At 36.8% G+C, this 20914-nt stretch overlaps 1 protein-coding gene across 1 annotated transcript; it reads right to left on the minus strand.

The window, feature by feature from the left end:
* Positions 1-207: 207 nt before the first annotated feature.
* LOC126600765 (kinesin-like protein KIN-7O) lies at positions 208-15183 on the minus strand. Its single transcript, XM_050267411.1, has 33 exons — positions 14928-15183; positions 14728-14817; positions 14513-14631; positions 14067-14180; positions 13900-13981; positions 13390-13457; positions 13226-13300; positions 12963-13108; positions 12784-12886; positions 12064-12144; positions 11835-11903; positions 11669-11728; positions 11428-11589; positions 9663-9719; positions 8431-8676; positions 8292-8354; positions 8026-8211; positions 7768-7872; positions 6885-6971; positions 6587-6736; positions 6278-6391; positions 6102-6188; positions 5796-5999; positions 5528-5710; positions 4990-5196; positions 4768-4857; positions 4499-4639; positions 3980-4074; positions 3070-3148; positions 2248-2394; positions 1989-2108; positions 1836-1907; positions 208-585 (listed from the first exon to the last, which is right to left on the minus strand). Exons 1-33 carry the CDS (start codon positions 15046-15048, stop codon positions 346-348), a joined length of 3963 nt encoding a protein of 1320 aa, XP_050123368.1. The 5' UTR covers positions 15049-15183; the 3' UTR covers positions 208-345.
* Positions 15184-20914: the final 5731 nt, after the last annotated feature.

Consider the following 20914-nt stretch of genomic DNA (forward strand, 5'->3'; position numbering starts at 1 on the left):
AAGCAATAAAAATGGCGCGCGGCGGTGAGGTTCAAGAAGTGTTTCTTCTCTGCTTCAGTATAACTCAGCAACAAGAGAGCAATCAGTTAGAGCTTGAAACACCCAGGTCGACCTTAAGAGGTTGCCGAAAAATGACAAATTGCCGGGAAAGCTGCAGGGAGGGGAAGTTGACAAAGCTCGTTCAGCCATCACGGTGGCTCCAATGAGGACACTAATAAGCACTTGTTAATGATAAATCTAATATTACATTCATTAAATAGTAACTAGATGTTCATTAAACAGCACACAAGAGGCACTGGCTAATGATAAATCAATCTCTAATATAATCATAAGCAACTTATGGATTTATTTTTGTTCATGACCACTCTTTGCAGCAGCAAGCTGCTTCTTAAGGCCGAGGACCTCTACTCCTTTTGAAGCTAACAGGTCCTTTAGCTTGACTGTAGCCTCCTCATACTTCCTGTTCATGTGATTGGACTCGTCTAGAGCGTCCTTGTATCTACTTCGGAAGGCATCTAACTTTGCTTGTGCCCCTCGAAGCCTCATTCGGAGCTTTGCTTTGTCTATGCTGTTTTCAACTTGATCCTGACCAAAGTATAGTAGGCCAAATTAAGGACGCAGCAAAGAAAGATTATATTACTTGCGATACTTCTTTTCTTTCTTTTCTTGAGAGGAAACAACTACGCATGAAAGTTTTAGATTTGAATTCCGACTCCACATGAAATTTTACTTTCATTTTTTTGCTTATTCCCTGTGGTTATACGTCACTCTTAATGCAACCGTTGTGAAGAAGTTAAACACTTGTGGTAAACCCCATTAGCAATTAAGGATCAAATCAAACTTCCATTAGTTTTCCATTAAAAGGGGGCTTAAAATTGTCATTTCAAACAATTCAAGTAACTCAGAAGCCAAGTGCATTAGAGTTTGAGAAGGCCGTTCGCTGACCACAGAGTTGGGGACTCACTAATTTATTGAAATTGGTATTTCATGTACATTGAGAGGCTTGAGGCCTGGTGTAATCACCCTAAACATAGTTCTGAATGGGTTTTGCAAGATGAGGAGTATTGAAGATGCTTTAAAGACGCTAAACAACATGATGGTGGACAAGTTTTTTGCGCCAGAGTAGGATCAAATAGAACAGACTAAGAGGTTTTGGGATGATGTTATTTGGCTATCACAGAATCACAGAATCACAGAAACACAGCAACTTTGTATATGCTGCTATTATCAAAGGGATTTACCTTCAAGGGACGTTAGATCAAGCATGTCATTTAATTTAGGAGTGAGTAGATGCTGGGGTCTTCTCATATCTTTATAGACATGTGATTAATGCTTCTGTATATTAGTATGAAGAAGGAAGGAAGCATATGAACTTGCAAGAGAGATGGAAGAAACGAACTGAAAACAGAAATCTGAAAATACGGTTCAATTTAAGCCTCAAGCCTCCGAATTTCCATCAAATCCTAATTTCAAACACCTCAACTGTATTATGCGAACGACCATCCCAAACTGGTACAACATATGAAGTTAATTGTTTGAAAATGATGATATTAACCCCTTTACTAACGGAAGACTAATAGAATTTGGATTTAGACCTTAATTGTTAACAAGGTTCACCACAAGGGTCACCTTAGAATTGGGCTCTCACCACAGGGGGACCACAAAAAAAATTTGGCCAAATTTTTTTTAGAGATTTCTTGACTTCATTTGGAGCTGATGGATCTTAATATCCAGACGGTTAACCGGACCCAATTGTTGAAACTCAGCTGTATACTATTGTTTATCTTTATGACTACAAATATAGCAACTACAAATTCAAGTATATAAGCACTTACTTTGTGAGTCTTTAACTCCATGCTTGATATTCTCCTTTTCAGTTCCTCGACTTGAAACTTTGCCTCCAACAACTGATATTAAGTTCATCATTATATGAGACAACTCTCAAACAATAAGTACCACTGAGAAAAAAGAACTTTTCAGTCACCTACCAAATCATTATAACGTTTATTAAGACTTTCTTCTTCAATTGCAAGTTTCTGGTGCTCTTGGATCTGAGTCACTAGATTATCCCTTTCAATTGACAAAACATGGAGCTGGTTGTTGAGACTCTGTAGACAAAAACCAATGAATCAAACATATTGAATAAATTTCAAGAATAAATGTTAGTTTCTTCCCTACTACTAACTACTATACTTTTTCCCTGAACATTATGTACTGTTTCAAAAAGAACAGAAATGGAGATATTACCTGGTGGTCATTTGAAAGTTCGGATAACTCTTTTATTTGAATCAACAAGCCTTCTCTTTCTTTACTCAGACAACTGAGCTCCTTCCGAAGCACATTCACCTCCTCATAATCATTAATTCCGCACGTCCCCAAGTTTGAGCTCAACAACTAAATGGTTTACAAGTAATTTTAAAAAAGAAAAAGCGCATACCAACAAATGATAAATACGTGTAATAATACCAATGTTTTAAAAGGCTCGCCTCAGGGCGTGCCTAGGTGCCCTGTGAGGCTGGGCTTGAGGGTTCCCGCCTCTATTTTGAGGGAGTGGCCGGAAGGTGCCGGAAGGCGTCGCCGGAGCCGCCTAGGCGCATCTCAAGGGATTTTTTTTTTCTCCCAAATCCAAATTTTGGGTAGGGTTTTAACTACCTCATACCTCTTCCTTGCACTATCATCTCTTTGCCTTGTTTTCTGATTTTTATTTTTTATACAATGGATGTGTGTGCCTTCTACGTGCATTGTTATATGCATGCTCATTGTGCTTTTCATCCTCTATTTTATATATATATATATATATATAATATATGTATATATATGTGTGTATATGTATTTATAATATATGTGTGTGCTCAGGGTGATTATTGATTAATAATCTTCTTTTTTTTAATATAATATATGTGTACGCTCAGTGTATATATTAAAAAATTTAGGTCCTGTGAGGCTTTGCCTCATGCCTCACGCCTCAGGCCTAGGTTGGGCCATCCCTCGGACGCCTCGCCCACGCCTTACGCTTTTAATACATTGAATAATACCAAACAGTATTTTGAGACGAAGCAAAAAACTCACTTCTTGAGACTCTTTGCTCAGAATATCATCTATACTCTCACCACTATTCAGTTGATCAATCCCCAAAGGCTTCTCCACGCTGCAACAGAAGTATAATAAAATAATAATATTTTGGTCTTCCAGATATTCACAACTTTGACGTTCAGATTCAAGACATTCATTGGATCAAAAAAAAAAAAAAAAAAAAAAAGATTCAAGACATTCTAATACATCCAGCAGGGGAAAAAAGGAGTAACATTCTAATACATCCAGCAGGGGAAAAAGGAGTAATTTACACCCGATGGTAGAAAATAACAGGAGCAGAAATATTTTGGCAAGCAGAAACGTTGTCCTAAGCCTGCCGGATAAATAGAATGACAAGCCCTTAACGGGGGAACATGAGTTTCTAGGGAATCGGTCAGCATAAATCAAGCTAACAACACCCATTACCCAACCCCAACAGAGCAGCAGAAGAAACCAGCCCATATAAACTGCGTACTGGTTTCTGAAAGTTGAGGCATATAATTCAAGATTTATAGATTAGAAGACGTATGCTATCTTTATCTTTTATTAGAAGGGTGGGCTGAAACTTCAGAATAAAAAAGAAAAGTTTGCTGGAAAAGGACCATGATCAATTGTGACATATATGCATGCATAGCAAAGATTAGACAATGACCAAGATGGTGTGAAACGGTGGCAAAGCCATAATTTCATCACCAAACCCAGTCAAGCAGCTCAGTTCAAGCACTGAGAGCTGCAAAAATACTAGACCTTTTGCTGCACCACAGAGAGAGAGAGAGAGAGAGAGAGAGAGAGAGAGAGAGAGAGAGAGAGAGAGAGAGAGATCGCCACCAATGGTACCCAAGACCAAATAATATTTAAGACGTAAGTAAAGTGGAGAAAAAAGGAGGGAAAGGAAACTGAAACAAACCTGAATGTCTTCTGTCCAGCTGTTTCCTCGCAACAAGTTAAACTTTCCCTTAGGACCTTGCACTCTTGTCTACAAGAGTCCAACTCATTCCTCACCTAACAGTTTGACATAATTGCAACCAATAATCAATAAGAAATACCGCAGGTTTTGAACATTCTATATCACAATTATATGCATCTCCAACAGGAAAAGACCAACCACAATAGTTGTGAATATACTTGAACAAATGGTCAAAATATCGTTCCTAATCGTAATAACCAAATGGGAGAAACAAAATTGAAATGTTTAGACAGGCAATTTAAATAAAGAGAATCTTTTGTGACACCACAGCCAAGGCTTCAAGAAAGAAGTTCGGCAGGAGAGAATCAAACTGAGGGTGCTACAATAAGGTCAATTCAATGAGTGGGAAAGAACAGTGAAACTTAATGGCCAAATTTACGCAGTTTTCTCTCGAAGGCCATATCGAAGACTAGCAAGGAAACTCTTCATAGTGTACACAAGAGCGGAGATGAAGACCACCTCAGATATTTCCCTTGTTAATGATGTAATCTCCATGTTGTATAACTTTGATTTCTCTTCCATTGCTTCAATGGAAGCCTTCTCCTTAGCTGACCATATTGCTCTTTCCTCCTCCATTTCCAAAAGGGAATCTGTAAGTTGCTGCAAATGAAAGATACAAATCAAATGAGCAACTATGCACCAAGAACCAGTTACACACACAAGCTCAAATAAGAGCTGATATTTTTATTTTATAATATAGGAAAAATTACTGCCCAAATTTAGGCTACCATCGCCAAGTCTTCCTTTTCTTCAGTGAACATTTTAATGGAACCTTCCATCTTTTGCTGCTCAAATGTAGATTCTTCTAACCTCTGCTTCTGGATATACAGAAAGGTAACAACGAAAAATAAGAACAAAATCACATAATAAAGACACTAGCCATTTATTCATGGAAATGAAAGTAGAAAAAGACTTGGGTTAGTGTGAAAGAGAAACAAAGACAAGCTTACCAGGGCCAAAAGCTCTTCCTGCAAAGCTTCCAGTTCCAAGTTTGATGTGCTCAGTTTTTCAGACAGGTTTTCTAATTCAGATGCTAAAGCATCATTGGTGGACATAGCGTCTTCTTTTTCCCTGTATACAGCTGATAACTCTTCTTCTAGAGAATTAATCTTTGTCTCCGTTTCAAAAGCATAAACTTCCATCTTTTTGTATTCTTCCTGAAAAACAGAAAAGACCAAAAAAAAGAGTTATCATCATTAAAATACTTAACAAAACTATGTGCTACCTATATTTTATCCAAATGAGGCTAAAATGCTTAAGTCGAGTAACTTAAAGACCAAAGAACATAACAAGTAAATTCATGGAAATTTTACTTTAAAACCTCAACAAAATATTTACTATTCTCTTGTAGCATTGACAATTATTTTCTTTTCGTATAAGTTGCTCGTCAATTCAGCATATTGACATGTAAAGCTAAAATAACTTGCATGTTGTCTTACCAACATGATGCATAGTAAAGGAGCAGAAACTAGACATAATTTTCAGCACCTGCAATGTCTGTTCGAAGGCAAGGTTTTTTGCTCTTTTAGGATCCGATGTCTTCAAACCCTTATCATTAACTGAATCACGCCTTCTACCAGCAAGTGACTCACGTTTGTTCATGTCACGTTCAAGAAGAGAGTTCTGACTCTGCAATCGTTTTATTTCTCGTTCAGCAGATGCTTTTTCACCCTGCAAATAGGCGAATGTGTTGTAAAGTGAAGGGCTGTGATTTAAGGATATCAATGACCAGAGCCAAAGGCACATAGTATCAAACCTCCAGTTTGGTTTTCTCTTGTATGGCATTCTTCAGCTTACACTCTGTCTCTTTCAACTTCATTCTTGTTTTTTCAACATCTTTGCGCAGATTTTCCTTTTCCTTGGCCAAAGAACAAGATGATAAACCTGATATTTCTTTTTCAAGGACTTGTATATGAGAAATATATTCTCCCTTTTCCAAATCCTGTTGTTCCAACATTTCCTGAAATAATAATCAGAGAAAAGGACTTACTAATGATACTAATAATGGTAAGAATATTGCTTTAAAAAATGATAGCGATATAATGCCAACATAAAAACTTACCCTCAAAGACTGTTCGGAATTTTGAGTCTGCAGTTTCAGTTCTTCTATCTGGTTCTGAAGATCAACTGATTGATTGTACAAAAGGAACTGCATACCATATATTAATACAGTTTTTTAATGTGGTCTGGAAGTAAAAAATTTCAGGATGTCTCACATAAGTAAAGTTATAACCTAACCTTTTCAGTCTCAAGTCCAGAAACTTTCTGCATCATGTAAGAGTTTAACTTCTCATGGTCACTGATAATTGTTTTTTGTTTCAAGGAGAATTCACACATTAAAGACTTGAAATCCTGCATTACAATGAAATCAGGCCATATAATGGTAAAAAAGAATTCAAGAGTTCACAGAATAAAGACCACAGCAGCTTCAGAAAATAAATCAATATCACCTAAGATAACATCTTGAGACATCTACAAACTATTTCTTTTGACAAGTATTAGAATATAAGAAAAGTCATTATAAGATGATGCTTCAGAAATACTCACTAGGAATGTATCGAATAGCACAGAGAAACTCTTAGAGACCTCATCCAAAACTGAAGATACACTTTCAATTGCTATTTCTGAGCTTTGAACTTCCAATATTATTTCTTGGACCCCCTTTGCAAGCTCGATCACAAAGTCAGAACTTCCATCCTAGATGAAGCTATTGAAAGTTAGCCGCATATACTTTAAAAGAGAACATGTATACTCAACCAAATCTACAGTATGAACACTATACAAGTTTTGAGTAATAGATACTAATGATCGTCACAGAGATTAACACAAAAGAAGGAGATCGTACATCAACTTTTGTTACAGATTCATTCCAAGTACGTTGATCACGAGCTACCCTGGCCTCCTCACGTGCAACTTGAAGCTCTTCATAGAGCTGTTTACATTTAAAAAGACATGCCGATTTTAAAATTATGAGACAGAAGGAACATCTTAATAACAGATCTAAACAATTAGAACAGAGAAATGAGTTCTCTAGATCTTTCTAACCAAGAAACCATGGAGCAGGTAGTGAGCGGGCATATGCACATACATAAAACGGTAACTTAAAACAGATACAACAATTTGACTTCATGTGTTATACCCTACGGCTGAAAGCTCAAAAGATTTGATCATTTTTAAAGGCTGTGTTTTTGAAACAGGCTCTTGTGAGTCTGACAAGAGAGAATATACAAGGCAGTTTTACCTAAAATACTTTCAGCTGATAGCCTGTCAAATATATATAGCCCTTCACACAGGGAACCCCACTCAACTGTAGCTAGTCCATATTGTCATATTGACATGCACACGCGTATAAAGGTATGTAGTATATACAGATATGGAGGCATATTGAGTGGTGGAGAGAGAGAGAGAGAGAGAGCTATCAAAGGTGCTTTAAGTTCTTAAAATGAACTGAATATGATTTTCTTTTTCTTTTTGTTATTGCAGGTGGGTGGTGCTAATAAGCTTGAAGCTTAAGTTTGTAGCAGATTAGCGCTAAAATATATATAAAATAAAAATAAAAACCATGCAATTGACTGTCAATGCAATTATTGACATAAACATTTAAACCTACTAAGATCCCAAAAACTTCCTGAAGAGTAGCTCTCTAAACGAATTGATGAAGCTGCTCATAGATTAAAATCTATTCACACGTTTATATAGAACAACTGACTAACATAAACTATGATTACCTCGTCAAACTTCTCCCGGGCACAAATGTTTTGCTCAGTTGCCAGCTCAACCACACTATTCAGATTTTGCTGGCTTGAAGACTTCTCTGTTTCAAGCATCTTAATCTGCAAGTAAAGAACAGACAAAATGTCAAAACGAATAAAAATTCAATTAGAAAGATACTGAATTATCAGAAGTTTAACGTACATAACAGATTAAAAATCAAGGACCCTAGAAAAAAAATTCCGTTTTAAAGAAATAAAGAGCAAGAGAATTACCTGTTCTTGAAGTCGCTTAATCACAAGAATAACCTCTGGCTCTCTTAAACTACCGTTATTGTCCCCATTAATGGTACCTTTATTGAGGAAAGACTTGGAGTAATCATTATACATTGCTCCAGATAACATATCAGCCTCAGCGAGCTTCCGTGTCAAGCAATCAATTTGTATCTCACTCAAAGTTCTCTAAATGAGGTAAAGATTAGTATAGAGTGTAAAAACATTTGATGATGCATTCAGGGGCAGAAACAGTTATATATAGGAACCTGAGTTTCATATTTGATAAGCAAATCTTCGTATTCTGCTTGCAGATCTCCTAATTCATTGTCCTGTCATACAATGGAGATTAAAATTGTGGGTTGCCTAAGGTTCAGTATGGCAAAATGTAATAGAAATGGTACAAACCAAGGGTAAGCTTTTCGTCCTGGGTGGCACTTTTCTCCTATTAGTAACATGTAACAAAGCACATGGATCAGGAAGAGCACAGTCCTCCAACATGATACAATTACTTTCTTCGTCTTCTTTGCAAGACTCATTCTCAGAAACTTCAATCTCATGCACCAGTTCTTCAAAAGGAAGAAGTGGTCCGATGTCACGCTTCAGTCTCATAGGTTTTGCAGCAGATGCCTTCGACTGGATGGTGGATGGCACCTGAAATGCAGGAAAGTAATTATAATAATAAATTAAATATAACTTAAACTTATCGCACAACCGGATGATAGACATGTTCAGAAAATTCAGGGACCACATCAACACAGATAACAAAAGCACGTGAGATGTATTTGGAGCAGCCTGTCTCTTATCCTAATCCAGATTAGGCAATATAAGTCACAAATAAAAACTAAACAAGTTTTTACAATGGAATCCAGCCAGATGATAGATATGCATAGCGTTATATGAAAGTATTACCTTATTCTGACTAAGGAATGTCACAAAAGTATTTTAAATTCTACTTTGTATGAGGAAAAGGTTCAACTCCACAAACTGTGATGTTCACTCCTTAAGATTGACTGCAGATTCTTTTCCTAATTTCCAGCTCTATTTGGGGCCATATCCATCACATGCCATCACTTTTCTAGATGGTAACACTTTCTCCTGTTTCCTATGAAAGAGTTTGGAAGATTATGCTGGAAATAGAGGGGAGGAAATATCTTTTTAGGCTTCAGTATGTTCTGTATCACTTGATGCATATGAGGATGTTTCTGCTGTAGTTAGATGTTGAAGCTTGAAACAGGGTGGTTAGATCTTAGATTCAGTGGGCCATCTTGTCCAATCTTTTGTGTAATCTCCTTTTCCTTTACCAAAACATATTTCCTATCAAAATTAAGAAATTTCCACAGCTGTATTATTTGGGGAAGATTAAAATTTCCATGATTGCACATTGGTGGTGAAAATCTTGGTAGATAAGCTTTGCATTGATTTGTTCAGTATAAAATGCAAATAAAATTACACTTCCAGTAAGTACCACCAACAGTGTCCAGTTTTTACTTATTTTGCATTCTGCAATAAACTAAACACACAATAAGCAACACAGGGCAAGAATAAATCTTTCATGAATGTATTAAAAATTGGTATTTGTAATCAAATTTAACATGAGAATTAATAATCATATACACTTAGTAAGAATAAAGTATTACCTCTCCCAAAGTCTCCCTTGCAAGTTTACCTGGACACCAAGTATCACGCCTCTTCTCCTGCAGAAACCAACTGGAAAACTTTACTAGAACCAGAGAGAAGGAGAACAAAAGATAGATAGACAGACAAACAGGGAGGGACAAGTTATAGATGTACACATGGTCCGGATACTGTCACCTTCAGTAACGGGAAAGCCGGAAAGGGCCTAAAACAAATTTTTCAAAGAAAAGTCACATAACCTGAGTTCCACTGAAACACAAGGAAATCTATTGGAAAATCTCCTAATTTAGCTACTTATATGCTGCAGGATTGCCCAGATTATGCATCACCATGACTTGTATAATTGTATTTCCACTAAAAAAATAGTATTTAATCGTCATTGGTTACTTGACCCGTATAACTTCTTTTGCACAGCATTTCCTCCTCACACATGGGACTAATGTACATAACAAAGGTTATCTACATACATACCTGCCCAAAGAAGTAAAGGATCAAAGATAATGACTGATACAATCTTCTTTTTCTGTTCCATTGCTTGAGGGTTATTTATTTTTCCAGGACTGCTTTTTACCAATTAAACCCTTTTCCAGCAGAGCTAGTAACAAAATCAGTTCCTCCATCTCAAAGTCATGTAAGTTCCTTCTGAATGATGAATCCCAACTAAATTGAATTGTTAGGACCTATTTGATCCCAACAATTGTTGAGATTGTTTGACAGATTCCAATGCCTCTGAACTCATAAACTGATCTGTCAACACTTCCTCCCGAAACCTGACCCTTTCTCCCGAAACCTGACCCTTTCTCCATCCTTAACATCAATTTACAGGGCACTCTGAAAAACTACCACAACCTGGTGAAAAATGTTTTTTCTGTTGGGTTTTTTCCAGCCCATGATAAGTTGTCCTACGTCTATAAGGAATTATAGTCTTAGAGGATTAAATTGTTTTCCCAATTGGAGTTGTTTTCTCAATAGGAGAAGGATTCATAACTAGATTCCAATTAGGATTAATAATCCTTATTGAAGAAGACCTTTATTATGTCTATATAAAGGGTACTAGTTTTGAATTGGAGGGAGCAAAACAATAAATTGTATACCACTCAAGGGATTAGAGTGAGAGAATATTGTAAAGTGTGTGCGAGAGAAAAGAAAAGAAAAGAGAGAGTGTATTTCTTGTTCTTGTTCTTTCAGGTTTTTCGTCAAGTCCTAGTTCTAGAGATTTGGCAAGATTATTGGTTGTACTCATTATTGATATAGTGAAAGATTGTTGTTGCTGTCCCATGGACATAGGCACACATTGCCGAACCACGTAAATTCTTGGTGTTATTTATCTTGGTTATTTGTTTTTCGATTTCCGGAGTTTGTTCTATTTTTCTCATTCTTAAACTCGATATTCTCAACATTTTCATGCTTACGACTTGACCCACAACTGTGTCCCATCCATTTCCTTGGATTCCATCCCACATACCCTACCCCTCCACCCATCCCCATTACCGAACAATGCTTTGTTTATTTATTTATTTCTGTTTTGGTTACCTCTCCCTAATCCCCCTGTCTTTGTATATGAAGATTAACTAATCTTATCTCATTGACAACGATACATTATAACATCAAGCATATATTTTGTGTTTATAGATAACGGAAGTTTGAACTTTGAAGCTGTTATTCTCATTTTCATAACAATAAAATTAGGAAACAAAACATATATATGGACATCAAAACTCATTATACAGAAGTTGGAAATGAAAGATAATTAATCATCATGCAAACCTTTTTCAAGCGGTCGCGATTCTCATCTCTATTTGAATACAACACCATTGAACTCAGGTTCTCAATTTTCTTAGCTTGTTGTTGCACCATCTTCTCTCTTTCTGCTTGGGCTTTCTTTTCCTCCTCCAACTCCAAAGCTATACGCTCCCTCTCTAACTCAGTCTGCACAGAAAGTATGCATATTCCAGAATACACTTGCATTCAACTAATTACACTAAACATAAAGTGTATATTTCCAAACCTGCAATAACGTATTTCGCAGATTGAGGATTTCCTCTGCCCAATGTTCTGAATGAGATTCCTGAAACATGCCGAATATTTAAATTCCTTTATTTTACGTTGACAATCTATATTTATAATGATTATCATACATGAGTGACGACAACTAAAATAAAAGAAAAATCAACCTGCAATTTCGCTCGAAGCTCCTCAATTTCTTTCTTTTGACGCTTGAGAAGAGCAGCATCTGTTAGAATCTGCCAGGAAGGACATACGTTGAAATAATAACAATTAAAACATATGATAGACATAAAAGAACAATTCCTATTTCCAACAGATACAAACTTAGGAGAATCTGAAAGTGAACATTCAAAATTAACCCAAGGAAGATTGCAACAAATAAAGTGAGTAGAAAACCTCATTGACATGAGCACAATTCGTGACACGTAATGCTCTACTTGCAAATTGGAGACTGCTTTTAGTCTCATCTGCATGAATCTGACATAAAACAAAGGTATGAGAAACCAAGAAGAACACACAAATGTAATATTGAAAAGTTAAAAGAAAATTCATCCCACAAAACGCACATTATTTGGTCTGAAAACAGATTCAAAGAACCGACCATAGAAAGGAAGTAGCCAGACATCCAGATATACAAAAACATATCCACATATGCAAATTTTTACATATCCAAGCAATGTGCAAAAAGGGGCAGATCTGGAACTCACTTGACCTTACACTGCCATATGCTTTAGGACTGTAGTGGTGGTTGGTTCTGGTTTCTGGGGTTGGTTGGGTTATTCCTCAGTCACCCTTGGATATTCTTGGTGAAATGTTTAAGACTTCTGGGGTTGAAAGGAAAGAAAGAATATAGTGGAACTGTATTTTGGTAGTTTTGTCAGACAGAAATACAAACTTTGGGATGAAAGAAAGAATTGTAGGGAAAAAGCAAAGTCACATTTGGGGTACATATGAGTAGGTTTTTTTATTTAGATGACAGAGTTATAGTTTGGTTTTGTTTTTTCTATGAAATTATCACAATGATGGTGACCTGGGTGCACAGAGTCTTGTTTCTTGTATTTTGATTGCTATTAATAAAGCTTGGTTCCCACTAAAAAGGACTATAGGAAACATTACTTGTGCAAGCGTGATGTTGCATATTATAGCTGTGTTTGCATTTCCACCCAAAGCAGGTTGCAATATGCGCGTAAGTTTGCTATCTCGATATGGGACATGTCCCCTGCATCATATATTGAGGAAGGTCAATCTATGTATAGAGATATATACACTTATGATCCAACAAATGCAGAACCTACCCTTGACTCTCAGCACCTTCACTCAGTTTTTTAATGACAGTTCCCAAAGTCATAAGGCTTTTATTGATATGGGAACCCTCTTTGAGCCGAACACCTTCTGCACCAGTTTTTGCAGCACGTTCTGAACCAGCTAGGTCCACTAAATTCTAGAAACAAAAGAATATTTATGAAAATTAGAAATAGAACAAAAGAAAGCATTTGATCCATAATAAAATAGGAGGAAAGGAAAAAAGAAAGATATACTGATTTTGACAGAAACATACCAGAACTGAAACACGGACCGCATCACAAGAATTAGCAATATCTTCACCTTCATGTTTATCTCGGCTTTCAATTATCTATTTAAAGCATAATAATAATAACCATGAGCCACATAAGATGTATAATCTAAATGACAATCAACAATGGTAAGAATGTAGAAGTATACCATGCGGAAAATAGTGTGGGACCTACTACTGTACAGATTCATATTTGTCTCTCCGATATGCCGATGAGCTGAAATTTAAAAAAATAAAAGCGTCAAAATAGTTTCAAATGGCTGATATATTTAATAGATAGTGCACACAAAAACTAGGGCAACCCATAGCTCCTTTGTTTCAGGTGAAAGGGAGGGATTGAGAGTGTGCGGTGTTTTATGGAGAGTGTCTCTACATGTATGGCTGTGTGTGTGAAGGTGTGAGACTGAGTCAAAGACAAGCCTAAAGATTGTATTGATAGAAGTTCAGAGAGACAAAGAATTCGAAGAAAAGAAAAAGCCGAGAGATGGAATGATTTTGGAAACTAACTACAGTACTTGCAGTTCATACATTCTTTAATCCTAATTGCATACCAAACAGAAGTACAAAAGTGATAGCTAATCCGTTTAGGGAGAACTTAATAACTCTTGAAAAGTACTTTAATACAGATGAATACATATGAAACTGTAAAAAGTAATTACACTCTCCAAACTCCATGAGATCAAGGACTTGCTCTGGAGAGGCAACAATTTCTTCTCGCAATCCAGCAACATATATCCCTCGCTGTATTCATAAAAGGAAACGGAACTTTCAGTTACTTAAGTACCGATAAACTATCATAATAATTACCATATAGTAAATTCAATACCTCTAGACTTTCATGAATTTGCAACTTTCGATGCTCAGGAGCCAACAAATCATTTATGTCCTCATTATAGATCTCCATATAAGACATTCGTAATAGGAATTCCCGATCCACATCCTGAAATCAAGAAATAACTTGAAGTGTACAAGTCTCAGCTACAAAAACGATAACGAAATCGCAGTTTGATTGACCTAAGTATGCCAATTACCAAAGTGTATTAATTAATATTACTAGAAGTGTGCACAACAGTTTTCTGCAGCCAAGAACTGAAATGATAAGATAATTTCTAGGCATATAAAACGTAATCATATAAGTTTGAACGAACATTTTAAGCGTTAGAACTCGCACCTTGTTTGGTCAGAGAAATTTTAGATATTAATTACTTTGCAATTTACAGTGTTACCAATAATTCATACCAAATTACACATTTGACAATCCAACCAAAGTACCTCTTGAATAATGTCGAACATATCGCGCACTGCAAGAGGAATCACCCCCGGTTCAGTAGCCGAGCCTCGAATGGTGTGAGTTTTCCCACTGTTAGTTTGCCCATATGCAAACACGGTTCCTACAAACAAATAAGCAAAAAGGGAAAAAAATTAAGTGAAAATTCAAAATAAATAAATAAAAATACAATTATTTAAATTGGGAATATTGAAGGTACCATTGAAGCCGCGAACCGCGGCGGCGACTATATCTTTGGTTTTTGATTCATAGACCTCGAAGGTCTTACAATCTTCACCGAAAATTCGATCTACAAACCCAAACCCAAACAAAACAAATCTATGTAAATTGGAGAAAGAGAAGACATCTAACCCAGGAAATTGAAAAGTTCAGAGGAGAGAGAGAGGATTGAGTTGGTACCGAATTCGAACTTGGAGTAGTTGGGGATGGCGATGGAGTTGCCGGAGATGCGCCAAGGGCTGGTCTTGGCGTCTTCGGCTGAGAGCGGCCGAGCACGCACAGTGACGTGAATTCTCTCCATTCTCTCTGGCTCTGCAGAATTAGGTGGCGGTTTGCTGCAATTATGGCGGTTTTCAAATGCTCATTTGGGTTTTGCTTTTGGGTGCTCTGGCTTTTTTTCCCGCCTCTGTGTGCTTTGGAAGTGGGAGAAGACAACGCTGCTAAATTACGGAAATAGGCTTCTCGAAAAGTATTCGCTAGAAATAAACAAAAACAAATTAGCTCAGCTCCTAGCTTACAAGAGATTTTTCAGTGTGATTGACACACGAGTTAGTACATTACGCAATGGCAGATCTTTGAAATAATATTAGAGGGGTACGCGCAAATTTTTTATACCAGAAATAGCATGCATATCGCCATTTCATCGAGTCTTGGTGGGTATGAAGTCATTTGAAAATGCATACTACAGACATGTTAATGTATGCAAGGGGCAACACCCAAGGTATTCATGGACATTCATCGGGTTTTGGTAGGCCTGAAGTCGGTTGGAGGGCAAGTATGAAGCCAACTTTAATCTTCAAAAAGGCAACACTCAAGATATCCATAGACATTCACCGAAGTTCGGAAGGTCAACACCTAAGGTATCTATGGACATTCATCGAAGTTCGGGGGGTCAACTGACCCCCCTTGCCCCTTAATGGATCCGCCAATGACATCACGTGTCACTAACTATACAAATGGTCGAATTTGTGTTAAAAAGTTAATAACTTAAAATATAAAATTTTCCACCATTTACATAAAAACACGTGGTGTACCATCCGTGTTTCCGTCACAATAAAAAATTTATCCTAGCTCACAACTCACATAGGGTTTTAGATACTTTACGGTATGAGGCGTGCTAGTGCATATTGTTGTGGGAAGATTGATCAAATTCAAAATCACTAATGAACAACTATCCAAACAAAATGGTAATTATACATGTTTTAAATGAATCTTCGTCAAGTCTCGAATGTGTGAAATGTCCAAAATGCCTTTAGATGGGTAAGTGTTGCCTTCGGCTAACCCTTGAGCTTGTGACACATGTGATATATTATTTTAGTGTATTCTTGTAGTACTTGTCAACATGAATGTGTAAGTTCAAGTGAAACATAATTTAAAGTTAAAATGAAGATTCCACATAACGTTAGAGTTCAAAAGCATTATTAATTCATGAGATTTCTTAACATTTCCATTACTATTTTATTATGTTGGGTTTTGGGTCCACTTGGACCCACTCTCTCAGTTCTCCTTGCACTCACCCAATTCATCTCCCTTCCTCACTCAGTTTCACACTTTCCTCTCCCTTTCATTGTTCTCACTTTCTTCTTCCTCCTTCAACATACACACACGGACGACAATGACGACACCACCACTAATTCTCTAACAAACTAATACCATACAGCATCATCATTACATTCCTCCTAACACCTCGAACTCATCGAGTTGGGCGAGACTACCACCACCAATCCACTCATCATTATCCCTAGCTTCAAATTCAAACCTTGCAAGCTCGAATATGCCTTGGATTCAAAGAAAGCCAAGAGCCCAATTTTTCATACCATTTCTAGCCACTGTTCAAACTCCCAATTGGTAAAATCTCATTCATGGTTGTTCAAGCTTCATTTTGACATATTGTACATGAAAAATGGTTGAGTTTTGAGCTTGTTTTGGCTCTATGAAACTTCATAGCCAAAACCCAGATTGTGGCAAAATTTCGACCCATGCACGGTAGCTGCAGCAACCAAAAGTCCCTTGAATATTCCTTGGTGGCGACTGAATATTCTATCCACGTGACCCAAACTTGGAACATTTTGGTCAACGTCGAGGGAATATTCCACCCTCATCGTGTGGATGTGGAGACTCATAAGGTGTAATCTGTGAGTGGACTTTTGCTTTTAAACTATATTATATATTTTCCGAAACTAGTTTTACGTGATGCTTTTATATCATGCCTTACTTTTACACGTATTATGCAAATGTTTATTGTGATGGTGATGATCTGAATTTTTATTTTTGAGAACCTTTCTTGGGAAACGTTTTACTATCGTGTATTACTTTTAGGAATTGCAATGGTTATTATGATTTGTAACGCTTGTGATTTGAGACATTATTCATGAAATGTTTTCATATGACTTATCTGCTCATCATGTATGCTTACATATGAAAGATAATCTGATATGTTTGTAAACTCAACTCAATAATGAGAGAGCAGGATTCCATTAACATTTATAGGAATATAAAACTAATCAATACATGATTAAGATATTAGAATACATTCATAATTACACAAGAACTAGAAGCAGACTGAACAAACTAGGACTAGGACTTGTCTTCTCCAAGCGTGTCCTCTGTGTTGTCCTTGTTAGAATAGGACTGTGACTCAGCAGAATCAATCAAAACTAATGTTGGTTTATCAACACAATGTCTATAGTATTGTCTGGGGCCAAAACTAACTTCATGAGTACGTTCACATGCACCATTATGCTCGCATTGGATCCATATTTGGTGCTAGCATGTACTAGTTTGCAATAGGCAACTAGAACTCGTATGTGATGCGCTTTGCGCCATCATGTGTAGATTTATACACCTAATATGTTCATGTCAGAACATCTCTACGTGAGCTTGTGTATTTATCTAATGAGCATAACATGTCTGTTTTGTTGATGATTTGTGATTTACCTGCTTACTTGGAAGTAGGGATGAACAACGGTTATAACGGACGGGTAACCGTAGTTATTTAGCCATAACTGTTTACAAGTTGGGTAATTGCATAAACGGTAATACTCATACCCATAACCATTTATAAATGGCTAACCATACTCATAACAATGTACCCATTTACTATAATCATTTACCCGTTTACCCGTTCTTGAACCTGTTTATCATTTGTTTACCCATTTACCCTTTTTTTACTCTTCTACATGTTTTTTTAACAACTTGAAAATTACAAAAGAAAAATTTGTCATAATTTTCGTTTTCTGACAATTAAACACCGTTATAGATACATTTTAGTATGCATTTCCCTATTTTAATCATTTAAGTCCTCATACAATTCCAATAGTGGACGAGATGATGACTAATAGTGTGAAAAAAGATTCCAGGCTTTTAGCGTCCCTATATCATCTTTCAATCACGAAGGATGAATTACATAGCAGCTCAAGAAGAATTTGATTTCCTAAAAGCAATAAGATCACACACATCTTTCTAATGGATTCATTTGCATAGAGGCAAAAACCAAGGAAACTATCTTATAAGCATTCATAAACAAATAAATCAATAATTAATCAGTTAAGTATGAAATCGGAAGGGTAAAACGCACCTTGAGGGGCGAGGAGAGAGAGATGAGCGGCGGAGATAAGAGAGAGATGAGCGGCAAGATGAGAAAGGGCGGCGAGGAGAGATAGATGAGCGACAAAGATGATAGAGAGATGAGCAGCGAGGAGAGAGAGATGAGCAGCGTAGATGAGAGAGGGCGGTAATGAGAGATAGATGAGCGACGGAGATGAGAGAGATGGCAGCGAGGAGGGAGATATGAGCGGGGGATGGGGCGTTTATGACTCTGAGTCTGGCAGAGAGATTGAAAATTTAGGGTTTTTAATTTTTTTTAAATTTTACGTATATTATATTAAATGGGTAAATGGATACCCGTTATAACCGCAGGTAGTACCCATAACCGCCTATTTAAATTTCACAGATAAACGGTTATACCCATAACCATTTGTTTGTCTAAACGGTTACCCATAATTGTAACCGTGAGCTTTAAATGAGCGGGTAACCGCGATTACCCAAACCCATGGGTATTTTGCCCATCCCCACTTGGAAGATCTGTTTTTCACTGATACCATGATGTTTTTCTACTTATTACTGTTTACAACAATATATTTAGGATTTTCGTGATGTATAATTGTTAGTTCTTCATAATGAATAATTAATTTTGTGCTATTACCTTGGTTTTTCATACTTATGATGTAGTATGATTTTGTTCATTATACTGATTTTTTACAATGAGGTGGTATGTTCGAAAGAGTAAATGATTTTTAGAAATCTTTATTTTTTATTCACTCACACTTTGTTTTGCACCCCTTTAAGATTTAGTAGGCTTTGGAGCTCTTGATGTCGATACGTAGTGGCATAATCTTCTCGATCATCGTTGTAGGGATTATTCGTAGTAATTTAGTAATTAATATATTCGGATGTGTTATTTTGTATACTTCCGTTGTAGGCATTTAGATGTTATAGTTTCTAGTATATGCATTAATTAAAGGGAAATACCCCAAAATGGCACATTTTCTTAATCTTGGGACAAAAATAGGATTTTTTGAATATGCACATGCACACGCCATGCACATTCGCTAGACAAAATAGGTTTTTCTTACACCTTGAAATGATCTAATTGCCCTCGTATATAAATGGATTATTTCATCACATTTTCTGGTTTCTCTCTCTTTACTCTCTCTTTGCTGAAGAACCCTAATGATGCACTCACCCTTTTAAACCCACCTCACCGGTGGCAACCCTTTCTCTCTCACTGATGGCCATCATTTCAACAATCTCTTCTCTCATATGTGTGACTCAAGATTCAGATCACATATAACTTTTAGGTGGCAATACAATTCCCAACTCACAATCCCAAAAGCTTGGTGTGTAATGGATAATAATTCATCCACCAAAGATCTCATGAAGGCCGCAGGTGGGATTGGATGAATTAACATGAGTCAAAGCCCAATACGATGCGGGTTTCTTTACAATATTTGGGGAATAATGTTTTTAATTTTTTAAAGGTTTGTTATGGGTTTTGATTTCAAAGTGCAATATGTTGGAAATGTGCCCTAAAACCAATCATATGATGATACTTTACGGACATTTCAAATGTTAAACTAATCTAGTTTAACATATAAAGGGCAAAGATTATTGTTTGAGCCGTCTCATATAAATGTTATATGCTTAAACGATAAAGTCCAAGGAATATGTGATTGGGAGAATGCAATCTAATGAAGTTAGATTAATGAGACCATTCTTTCGTAGACACATCCTAAATGTTCCTGATCATAGGATTACCAATTGGGCATTGACAGTCCGTTAAGATCAGTACGTACTGTGTCTTCTCTCAGGGAGAGTGACTAGTCTCGAGTCATTGGTGTGTGTGACATCGAGACAAGTACGTAGGTGCTCAATAAGAGAATGAGTTCACTGAACGTGATCAACGAAGAGTTCTTATATTCCATGTCACATGAGAACTCATGGTTGGGATAATGCAAAGTAGTCATTTGACCTGAGGCATCACAGTTGTCTTGTGGTTAAGTCCTTAATCTTTGATTATGTCTAATTCACCCCCTCGGGGTGTCACGGCATCGTTGGGGTTAAGCCACTTAGCTATGGAGACAAGTGAATGCGCAACAAGGGATCTCTAACCTTCAAACAGTTGAGGGAGAATACTCTATGATATGATTTGGAATCTCTGGCCAGAGTATGAATGAGATTGGGGAATGCGTTCCAAATCACATTCAAGGAAATCATATAAGCAAACGATTCACATTGGATAGTAGACATGAGTAAATAAACTATCATACCAAACAATGTGGTCAAGAGTATTAGATTAGAGAAGGACCGTATTGCATTTGTAATCCCAAACTGAATAGGTTCTCTATCCTCTTCTGATTAGCTTGGGTAACCATGATATGCTGCTAGGTGTCACTCATGGTTTGTGGAAGCCCTAAACGTGTGTAATCACTAAAGGGACAATTGAAAATTGTTTCAATTCACAATCGATGTAAAATGGTTTTAATCGCCCACTGCCTCGCTAAAAGGAACCTAATGGATCGCACACCATAAAAGGTGGAGATTGAAGATTAAACGGAAATGAGTAAGAATGATTAAATGGTTTAATCATTTAATTATGGCAAGGATTA

This window comes from Malus sylvestris, chromosome 14 (assembly GCF_916048215.2).
Source record: "Malus sylvestris chromosome 14, drMalSylv7.2, whole genome shotgun sequence".
NCBI classification, from domain to species: Eukaryota; Viridiplantae; Streptophyta; class Magnoliopsida; order Rosales; family Rosaceae; genus Malus; species Malus sylvestris.

Bases quoted from the DNA above. Each gene is read 5' to 3' on its own strand.
- LOC126600765 (XM_050267411.1), bottom strand. From the start codon at position 15,048: ATGGAGAGAATTCACGTCACTGTGCGTGCTCGGCCGCTCTCAGCCGAA. The intron at 13,982-14,066 runs GTATTGAATTTA...TTATGAATACAG, and splicing joins AAATTCATGAAAGTCTAGAG to CGAGGGATATATGTTGCTGG. The intron at 7,873-8,025 runs GTAATTCTCTTG...CTTTACTTGCAG, and splicing joins TTAAGCGACTTCAAGAACAG to ATTAAGATGCTTGAAACAGA.